Below are 12,050 nucleotides of genomic sequence, written 5' to 3' on the forward strand. Positions count from 1 at the left end.
AACGGTCAGTACCTGGCAACTGCCCCACATGGGATTCGAACTCCCATCCCAGAGGTGGAGGGCTTGTGGTAATATGTCGGGACATCTTTTTTTTTTTTTTACAAAAAAATGTTTTATTCAACAGCACATTTTATACAATCTATATTCCTTTCGTAGAAGGACTTTCACACAATTTTCATATTTTATAATATTATTTTAAAACAAAATTTTATCTCTCTCTCTCTTTATTACAACCATACATCCAACATCCTTATATTATAAACAATCACAATAAATATCCACACAACCAACTTTCTTAACGTGACTACAACCGTATTCTTTTATACAAGAAAAAATAATAACAGAAGAGACAACTCCTTATGGTAAAAAAAAATAGAAGGGAAACAACTCTCTTCCAATTTACTTTAGTTGCAATTTAATATGATATAAAGAATATTTATATTATGATCTGTGTTACTAATATATATGAATACATAAATACACTTATATATGAATAATTTCATATCTTATGTACCCTAATCAAATACAGTATGCTTTAAAAAGTAGCCTACATATATGATACTGGGAATACCCAGTATTCCGGATTTCTCCTATCTAATTTGACCTCTTTTTTCATAAGTTTATACAACGTGACACGTTTCCGGTTGGGATATGTCAACAGTAATAAAAAGGTAGTATTGTCTTGTTTTCATAATTTTGTTTGCATACGAAAGCTTAAATTATATTTCATCGTTCTTAAGTTACGTTAGCCATGTAAATGCTGACCGTAAGTGGGAAATCTTTGTCCCCAAACATAAGTATTTTATTACGAAACCCTTTCCTTCGAAATTTATTATACAAACACGTGTTAAGTTGCATTACAATACACAACATGTACAGTAAATTAAATTACAAATCATGTACATACATATATATCTACTATATCCATACAACATATAACTATACTCCACTATACACCACATGCTTTCACTATCTCTTTCAATCTAATCATTTCTATCTCTTTTTCTTTGTCTTTGTTGTAGCTAGTTTTGACATAGAGATTGATATGTGTGATTAATAGATTCTTTAATTGTATAGTGCTGACAAGTAGTCAGGGTTATTTTCTTGTTTTATGGATAGTAGCTATTTTTCTCGTTATAGTCTAGTCATTTTGGCTTGTCCCATATAGAGTTATCGTTCCTGTGTATGGTTGAGTTGAACTGAGTTACCTCCCCTGAGGACAGAACTTCCTGTTATTGTACGAAACGAAACAGAAACGAATCAAACGAATATTTCATGTTCTCTTTCAATGTGTAAATGAGCTCACAGTGTAAGTAAGATGATAACGATGTTGATGATGTTTTTTTGTGATGATACCTAGTCATTAGCCTTTGCTTTATCTGATGTTAGATTTGTTTATATAGCATTATCGTATACCTTTTCTCCTTTTTTTTGTAGCTTTTTATCACGTGGTTTCACCTCAACTTTTGATGACAATGAAAAGATTAAAGTGTAAGAAAAAGACAACCTTGTGTGTGGTTATGCTATCTGCAAGAGCTAAGGGCAGAATAGTAAAAAGACTGTAGTTTACCGGCACCTATAAGAACTTTATCGTATAGTCTAACACAAAAATGTTGACGTGGAGAACGACAACGCTCCTGCTGAGTACTACGCTGAAGGTCATAAAGATGAAGATGATCATCGTGAGCATGTTTTGACAGAAAAGGCGGAACAGGTGTTTCTTGGATCGATGCACAAGATTTCAGAAAGGTTTGGACAAGATATGGGGAAATATCGAAGATATAATAATAAAGAAAGGTGAGAATGAACAAAACCTTAATGTGTTAAAGGCACTAGAGAAAAAAATACTCAGACAAAAAGATGAATTCATTGAAAAATATGAAGAATTCGCAGAGTTTCTCTCTCGGACAAACACGAAAGCATCAAAGGCTGAACTGGCTAATCAGGTGAAGTTTTCTGATAGAGCAACTACAGTCATGAACAATGTTATAAAAGACTTAAAGGCACGCAAGCTCGAGGTGGCAGAAAGTATGTCCCTTGCAACATCTTCATCCGATACTAGTACTGTTATATTAAAAAAACGACTGAAAGCTGAAGCAGAACGTACAAAACTTTTATATGCCAAAAAGAAAACTGAACTAATGAAAAAGAAGGCAGCATCGACTCAAATTAATGCTGAAATTGATGCCGATTTACATTTACTCAAACAAGAGACAGAGACCGCTGTAGCAGAGGCAGAAGTAAAGGCAGCACAGAATTTCGAGTTAGAGGAACGAGGTCTTCCTACAGAATGTGTTGATCGATTAGAAGCTACACGCGAATTTGTCGAATCTCAAAATGTTACGAGAAATGACACTCCGTTACCCCGGCCGCCGCCTTTTTTCATGCCTACTCCAAGACCTCAAATGTCATTCGAACATGAACCAACTTTAAACCCTTATGTGCCTGCCTTTCGACCGGTTAAGCCACCTCCTGTACACCAAACCACGTCCTTTTCAAACTCGCCACCTCAACGTGTGGTGTCTGACTTCACTAACTTTCTGATTCGGAAAGATTTGTTGTTCACACGGTTCACAAGTTTTGACGACCGACTAGAGACATATTCCTCATGGAAGATGAGTTTCCGCAGCATAATAGGCGAAATGAATTTGTCGGCTGTAGAAGAAATGGACCTACTCGTCAAATGGTTGGGTCCGGAATCGCGTACATACGCAAGTAGTATCCGTTCCGCAAATACCTCTAACCCAGAAAGAGGTTTGAACCGCATATGGGAACGTCTGGAGGACCGATATGGTAGACCGGAAATGGTGGAATCATCCTTGAAGGCGAAAATTGACAATTTCCAAAAGATGACAACAAAGGATTATTCTCGTCTGTATCCTCTCAGCGACTTACTAGATGAAATAGAGTCATGCAAAGAGAATCCGAAATATGCTACTTTGTTATCCTATTTTGATGCATCATCAGGGATTCGACCAATCGTTTCGAAACTCCCCCACCCGTTGCAAGAAAAGTGGGTCACGCAAGCTTCAAAGTACAAGATTAAACATGACATTCCATTCCCTCCATTTTCTTACTTCACAAAGTTCATCAGAGAAATGGCTGCCATTAAGAATGACCCGTCCTTTGCACAGGAACCATCAGCCATATCTGGCGACAGGAGAGAACGCAATGCAAACACTTACCAGATAAATGCCCGTAAAACTGAGGTATCCTCTATAGAAGATACAAATGATTCAGTGCCTCGATGCCCTATTCACAATTCTCAGCATTCATTGAAGGACTGTCGCGCGTTCTTGGACATGTCAGCGGAGAACCGAAAGGAATTTTTACGTGCTAATCGTCTATGCTATAGATGTCTTTCATCAACAACGCATGTTTCACGAGAATGTAAAGCAAACATGAAATGCGGTCTATGCAATAGTTTCCGTCACATGACAATCATGCACGTAGAACATGCCACCCCGACCATGACGACCACTCCTGCAACCGCCCAAGGCGGGGAGAAAATGGTGACACGTGATTCTGTGTCAACAAACTGTACAACATTATGTGGAACTGGTATGAAAGGTAGATCGTGTGGTAAAACAATTTTAGTGGAAGTGTATCCTTCTAACCACCCAGAAAGAGCTGTAAGAACTTACGCCATGCTTGATGATCAGAGCAACCGCTCGCTTGCTTCCCCAGAATTATTCGATGTTATCGGCATTTCTGGTGTAACGACTGCCTATACTCTATCATCGTGCTCTGGAAAAACAACGATGCATGGCAGACGTGGCAATAACCTGGTTGTCCGATCAGCAGATGGATCCTATAGGACAGACCTACCTGTGCTTGTGGAATGCAAGGAAATCCCGAATGATAAGTCGGAAATTCCAACACCAGAAGTCGCGTCATGTTTTCCCCACCTCAACCGCATATCAGAAAACATTCCTCGTCTTGACCCACACAGCAGCATTCAACTACTCATTGGCCGAGACCTCCCGGAGGTTCATCAGGTTCATGATCAGATCATCGGACCTAGGGGAACGCCATTCGCCCAGAAGCTAGCCCTAGGATGGGTTATCATAGGAGAGGTATGCCTTGGCGGCGTACACCCTCCTGAGACGTTGAATGTAAACAAGACCAACATAATTGGTGACGGTAGATCATCAATTTTTGAACCATGCGAGAACACGCTTCTTATCAAGGAGAAGGTGGCGTACAAGTTTCATGAATATAAAGGTAAACATTTGTTTGAGAAGGCATCGTCTGATGAAAAACCTGACTTGTCGGTAGAGGACAGACGTTTTCTAGAATTTATGGATTGCAAATTGTTGAAAACCGCTGATGGACATTTCACGGTTCCATTACCCTTCAAGCACCCAAAACCTGACATACCGAACAATAGACCTTTAGCATGGAAACGCGCCAAGATTCTTGATAATAATCTACAGAAAGACACAATCAAACAAGGTCACTTCGTTCAGTTCATGCAAAAGGTCCTTGACAGCGGTGCGGCTGAAGTAGCACCCCCAGTTCGTGAGAAGGAATGTTGGTATCTCCCATTATTTGGGGTATATCACCCTAAAAAACCTGATCAAATACGAGGCGTGTTCGACTCCTCCGCAACCTACCAAGGGATTTCGCTTAACAGCGTTCTCATGGCAGGGCCCGATCTTACAAATAACCTACTTGGTGTGCTCTTACGCTTTCGCAAGGATAAAGTTGCCATCACAGCAGACATCGAACAGATGTTTTATCAATTCCGGGTAACACAAGATCACAGAGACTACCTCAGATTTTTTTGGTACCAAGACAATGACCCTAGCAAGCAGTTGATTGAGTACCGCATGTGCGTCCATGTTTTCGGAAATACACCATCACCAGCTGTCGCTACATATTGTCTACGCCAAGCCGTACAGAACTCTGATAAAACCGGGAATTCCGATGTGAAAGGCTTTGTCACTGACAACTTCTATGTCGACGATGGCTTGATATCCCTTCCCACTGACGAAGAAGCAATAGATCTCATGCAACGCACTCAGACCACGCTTAAAATGGAGGGTAACATTCGACTACACAAAATCACCTCCAACAGTACACAAGTTATGAGGGCCTTTCCAAACGAGGACCTAGGTAAAGATCTGAAAAGCCTTTCAGTTGGCCAAGATGTTCTGCCAATTCAACGGAGTCTCGGAATTTCGTGGGATCTCAATACAGATGATTTTATTTTTGAAGTCCAACTGCCTGAAAAACCGTATACTAAACGAGGATTGCTGTCTACTATTAACGGCATCTTTGACCCGATGGGTTTCGCCGCCCCTTTCACTCTAAAAGGGAAACTACTTCTTCGGGACGCGACTCCAGTAAGAACGGATTGGGACGAACTATTATCTCCACATCTTCAGGAAAAATGGGAAGACTGGAGACTGTCAATTGCATCTCTTTTTGATCTTCGGATACCCCGCATGTATGACTCACAATCACTTAGTCTTTGCACAAACTTACGCCTTGTCATCTTTTCTGATGCATCCGAAAATGCTGTTGCTGCGGTTGCATATCTTCGGTTCGTTAACGATGATGGCTCGATTCGTTATGGTTTTGTGATGGGAAAATCTAAAATTGCCCCATCCAAAGGCAACACCATACCACGACTTGAATTATGCGGAGCTGTGTTGGCGGTAGAATTAGGAGAGACGCTCTCAGAACATCTCAGCATCGAAATGGGCAACATACAGTACTTCACAGACAGTAAAGTGGTGTTGGGGTACATTCGTAACGAGACACGTCGATTCTACACCTACGTGAGTAATCGTGTCGATCGTATCCGTAATAAGTCTTCACCTACACAATGGAACTTCGTTCCAACGACCAAGAATCCAGCAGATTGTGGCACAAGGGCTAATATGAACGCAAAGGATTTACCACAAAGTATGTGGCTTTCGGGACCTAACTGGCCTCGCAACAAACCCGAGAGCGATATTCGCACCAAAGACAGCTTCCCTCTAGTGGAACCCCAGAACGATCGCGAAATAAGACCTGATATTACTGTCAGAAAAACGACAATTACCACAAGCAAAGACCTTGGGACTCGTTTCCAGAGATTCTCGCGTTGGTGGGGACTGGTTAAAGCCATCACATCACTGATTCGACTTGCACGTTCTTTTCGGGCTCGGAAAGGACTTGGTGCTTCACGTGAGGAAAATTGTATTAACCTTTATCAGGTCGCAGAAACAGCTATAATCAAAACTGTACAGAATGAGTGTTTTACCGAGGAGATCCTGTGTTTATCGCACGGCAAGGAGCTAGACAAGGAGAGTCCTATTTCACGTCTTTCACCATTCTTAGACCAAGAAGGTGTTCTGAGAGTTGGTGGCAGAATCAGTAAGATGAAAGGAATAGTTCCATCTGGACAGATCAATCCGATCATATTACCGAAAAATCATCATATATCGACACTATTGATTGGTCATTACCACGAAAAGGTCCAGCATCAAGGCAGGCACTTAACCGAAGGAGCCTTACGTAGTGCAGGATATTGGGTCATTAGCGCTAAACGCAGCATCTCGTCACTCATTCACAAGTGTCTTAATTGTCGTAGACTCCGTAGGAATGTTGAACATCAAAGAATGGCTGATCTTCCGTTAGATAGACTTACCCCAGGCCCACCGTTTACATCTGTTGGGGTCGACATGTTTGGCCCGTGGAACGTTGTGACACGCAAAACCAGATCTAGTTCGGCTGAAAGCAAGAGATGGGCAATTATGTTTACATGCTTAACCACCAGAGCCGTGCACATCGAGGTGGTTCAAGATATGAGCAGTTCTAGTTTCATCAACGCGCTCCGACGTTTTATGTCCATAAGGGGTCCCGTTAAACTTTTCAGATCTGACAGAGGAACAAATTTCGTCGGTGCGGTTGACGACATGAAGATCAACGCTGTCAACGTAGAAGACGGGCAGATAAGAAAATTCCTGCACGAATCAAGGATCCAGTGGCTGTTTAATGCGCCCCATTCCTCCCACATGGGAGGGGTGTGGGAGCGCATGATTGGCATTGCGAGGCGTATCCTGGACGGAATTCTCATTAACGAGAAAATGAAATCTCTTACGCACGAAACATTAACCACATTTATGACTGAAGTGTGTGCAATTATGAACTCGCGTCCTATTGCTCAGGTTTCGTCTGACCCTAATGCTCCATTGGTACTTAGTCCATCTATTCTTCTAACCGGAAAGGACGATATCTTGCCCGTAATATCAGATTCTTTGGACATCAAGGACATGTACCGAGCTCAATGGAAACATGTTCAGGTGCTTGCCGACATATTCTGGAGACATTGGAAAGTGGACTATTTGCAGTGCTTGCAATCTCGTCGCAAATGGTTCTTTAATCGACCTAACATCAAGATCAACGATGTCGTTATTCTGAAGGATAAGAACACCAAAAGACAACACTGGCCTTTAGGTGTCGTAGTAGAAGTTTTCAAAAGTGATGATAATCTGGTTAGGAAGGCCAGTGTACGGATCTACAAGGAAGGAAAAACTGCAACATATCTTCGACCAATCAATGAAATGGTGTTACTATTAGAGTAATGTTGAACTTTTATGAATCCTTATGTGGAATAGTGTCAAAACCAGACGGGGAGTGTGCTGACAAGTAGTCAGGGTTATTTTCTTGTTTTATGGATAGTAGCTATTTTTCTCGTTATAGTCTAGTCATTTTGGCTTGTGCCATATAGAGTTATCGTTCCTGTGTATGGTTGAGTTGAACTGAGTTACCTCCCCTGAGGACAGAACTTCCTGTTATTGTACGAAACGAAACAGAAACGAATCAAACGAATATTTCATGTTCTCTTTCAATGTGTAAATGAGCTCACAGTGTAAGTAAGATGATAACGATGTTGATGATGTTTTTTGTGATGATACCTAGTCATTAGCCTTTGCTTTATCTGATGTTAGATTTGTTTATATAGCATTATCGTATACCTTTTCTCCTTTTTTTGTAGCTTTTTACCACGTGGTTTCACCTCAACTTTTGATGACAATGAAAAGATTAAAGTGTAAGAAAAAGACAACCTTGTGTGTGGTTATGCTATCTGCAAGAGCTAAGGGCAGAATATGTATAAAAGCAGAGTTGAGTCCAGTTGCTTTGTTATGGTATTTTTTCTGGTTCCTTATCAACCATATTATGTACTTCATAGACAAGAGTATTGTATTTTTTATGCAATTGGTTGTTTGGTTATGGTTAAGAGACCCTAAGAGTATATCTTTTTCTGAGGCAGGTTCCGGATTTGGTAATTTTTCTAAAATCTGAGTACTAACTTTCTCAACTAATTGAGTTGTGTATGGACAGTTATAAAATAGGTGGGATGTTTCCCTATTACCATCACATAAATGACAAGCTCCATTTGATCTGTTCATTTTCTGCAGTCTGTCTTCAGTGTAAAGTATTCTATGTGTGATTTTGAATTGAAACTCTTTAATTTTGTTTGTCACTATTGAATTCTTTATATTAGTCCAAATTACTTTCCAGTCTAGTGGCAAATTAAATTCTGTTTCCCAACTTGTTTCACACTTGGGCCTTGATGCATCATTTAAGATCTGTTGTAGGACAGAAGGCTTTAGATTTCTCGGTTTTATGATATTTTCAGTACTTGAGTTCAGTATTTTTAAATGTTCGTTTATAAATATTACATTTCCACCTTTTACATTTACTTCAGGTGTGTTTAATCTATCTATGTCACCTAGGTCAGTTCTTGATAATTTAGTTATATACTCTTTAGGTATGGCTGTTTTTATTTTTGAAATTTCTGAAATCCAGTTATGTTTTTGTATCAGTTTATTTAGAATTGATCTGCTATTTAGGAAGCTATTTGCATTAACATCCCAAATATCTGATATTTTAGTTATTTTGCTCTTTAGAAATGATTGTATGAATAGAGGTTCATTCTTGTACAGGATGTTTGAGTTGCCAAACAAAGGTTCCTCAAGAACTTCATTGATAGTTAACGGGTTTTTATTCAGTGTGCATCTTAGTTTTGCCCATGCCTTTATTGCAATTTTGTAAAAACCTGGTAAACTATCTAAATTCAAACCATTTACACATGAACACTTCATTAAGAAGTTTTTTGTATCAAATTTTTGGTCATATTTAATCAAATAGAACATTCCTATCCTACTCCAACTTTCATTTGTTGAGTGGTAAATGTTGTAAATTGTTTTGATGTACCTACTTTCAATAAAAGTGTCCAAGCTTATCATCCCCATACCCCCTTTTCCAGTTTCTGTGCAGCATACTTTACGATCTATTTGATTTGGTTTGCCGTCCCAAATGAAGTTCCAAATAAGTCTGTTTATTTCATTTTGGAATTTTAATGGTATACCACGTACTTCGATTTCATATCCAATTACAGACAATATGAAAGTTTTTACAATCAAGGTTTTTCCAATAAAAGTTAGATTTCTTCTCTTCCATATTTGTAAACAATTTTTTATTTTTTTCTATTTTCTCCATCCACACTTTTTCATTGTTTATTTGGTGTCCATGATAAATTCCCAATGTTTTTACTGATGTCTTAGACCATTTAATTTTAGTGAAATCAGGGTTTTTATTTTTCCATGGTCCAAGATATAAACCTTCTGTTTTTTCATAATTTATACTGGCTCCAGATGCTTTTCTCATAAACTGCTAATAGTTTGAAGGCTTCTTTTATTGAGTTTTCTGATCTATTAAAAAGTTGGGTGTCATCTGCAAACATGCATAATTTTGCTTCTACATTTCCCCGACCAGGTAGTTGCATCCCCCTAATGTTATTGTTAGCTCGTATAGCACAGGCGAGTGGCTCTGCTTGTACAATATAGATTAACGGAGAAATTGGGCATCCTTGTCTAGCAGATCTAGTTATATTAAAATAAGATGATGTAAATCCATTAGTTTGAATACATGTTTTGGCATCTTTTAGTAGCATTTCAATCCAATCACAAAAGTTTTGGCCAAAATTGAATTTCTTTAGACATTTCATCACCCAATCCCACTCGATTCTATCAAATGCTTTTTTTTTTGTCTAGAAAAATAATACTACCCTCTTTATTTTCTCTGTCGCTATACTCTATAATGACTTGGATAAGTCTGTTTGCTTCCGAAATCTTCCGTCCTGGAACAAATCCTTTTTGGTCAGGATGTATGATTGTATTTAAAGTGCTCTTCAATCTAAAGGCTAATATTTTAGAAATAATTTTGTAGTCTGTATTAAGCAATGTCAATGGTCTCCAGTTTTTTATTTCATCCCTATCCCCCTTTTTGTATAACAGTTTTAGTATTCCCCTGCCCTGTGATTCTGTCATTTTCTTTTCTGAAAATATTTTCTTTATAACTTTTGTAATTTCTGGTTTAACTAATACCCAAAACTTTTTATAGAACTCTGCTATTATTCCGTCTTCGCCTGGCGATTTATCGTTTTTCAATGATTTTACCGCTTTCTCTATTTCTTCATCTTGGATTTGTCTATCAATATTATGTCTGTAATTATCAGATATTTTATTTTCTACATACTGCAGTAAATAATTTCCCTTTTCATCATCACATCCTTCAGATGTAAACAGCTTCGTATAAAATTTAACTTGTTCCTTGAGTATATTTTTTATCCCTGTTTTTATAATTTCCATCTTCACATTTTACTCTGTGCCACAGTTTGTTTTCAGCATTTTTCTTCTCTAGATCAAAAAAATATTTTGTTGATTTTTCATTCTCCTCATAGATTTGTGTGCGAGATCTAATACTTGCAGCCTCTGCTTTATTATTGTAGTATTGTTTAAGTTTTAATTTTATCAATTCTATTTGTTCTATCATTTCATCTGGTTGTTTACTTCCAAGCAATTTAGCTAACTCATTTTCCATATCTTTAACATCCTTCTTCTTGATATTAATTATTTTCCCTATTTCGATTGTTAATGATTTTATTCTTATCTTAATTAGATCCCACCATGTGAGTATATCTGTTTCATAGAGTCTTTCATTAAGCCATATATCCCAACAGGCACGCAAAGTTTTATCAAATAAGTCACTTTGTATAACATTGCTGTTCATTTTCCAGGTGCCTGGCCCTTTTTCATATTTATTTAATGTTACTTTGATATCTATTGCCTCGTGATCACTAAATGGACAATGTTTGATACCTGCCCCAATAACTAGATGGTTGATAGCAGTTTGTGTAAGGAAAAAATCTATTCTAGATTTTGATGTGCCTCTCTGGAATGTATAATTTTTCAAGTCAGGATTACAAGTTCTCCATATATCTTCTAAGTTGTGAGTATTAATGAAGGATTTTAATTCTGTATATCCAATATCATTTTTTTATAGCATGGTTTCCTATCAAGATCTGGGTCCATAACACAATTGAAATCCCCACAAATAATTTTGTCATAATTATTGTCAGTATTGAGAAAAATTGGTAGATTATCAAAAAAGATCTTTCTGTCATTACCTAAATTTGGTGAATAGATGTTTAAGAGTTCTATTGTTTTGTCTTCGGCTTCTACTTTACATGATAAAATGCGACCTTCTTGATCATTCTTTTCTTTACTTATTCTGTTACAAAGTGAATTTTTCCATAATATTGCCACACCTTTTGATTCTGAACTACCATTATTCCATATGCTGCCACCTTTTGTTATATCTTTCCAATTGTTTTGCCATGTAACTATGTCTAAGCCAGTACAATGTGTTTCTTGTAGACAAATGATATTATACTTCTGACTATTTAACCAATGGAAAATCTTGTTCCTTTTCTTCTCATCTCTCAAACCGTTAACATTCAGACTAGCTATGAAATATAAATTATTCATATATGAAAAATAAAATACATTAATTACTAATTACATCTATATATACAATAAGTTGATTTACAACTACGTGTAGCGTAACTAGTCTCGTTATCGCGATATGACGAGTTATATAGACTTAGCTGTAAACATTGTCTTTCATTTGTCTTTCTCATCATGGCGACTTACTTTGGACATTTGACGCTCTGAAGGGGGGGTTGATTTACTGCTCAGAAAACGTTTACG

The 12,050-nt window shown here is 37.9% G+C and overlaps 1 protein-coding gene across 1 annotated transcript; it reads left to right on the plus strand.

The window, feature by feature from the left end:
- The first annotated feature begins 1,610 nt into the window (after positions 1–1,610).
- LOC138330786 (uncharacterized) lies at positions 1,611–7,577 on the plus strand. The gene is made up of 2 exons (XM_069278306.1): positions 1,611–1,682; positions 1,830–7,577. Exons 1-2 carry the CDS (start codon positions 1,611–1,613, stop codon positions 7,575–7,577), a joined length of 5,820 nt encoding a protein of 1,939 aa, XP_069134407.1.
- The last annotated feature ends 4,473 nt before the right edge of the window (positions 7,578–12,050 follow it).

This window comes from Argopecten irradians, chromosome 9 (genome assembly GCF_041381155.1).
Source record: "Argopecten irradians isolate NY chromosome 9, Ai_NY, whole genome shotgun sequence".
NCBI lineage: Eukaryota > Metazoa > Mollusca > Bivalvia > Pectinida > Pectinidae > Argopecten > Argopecten irradians.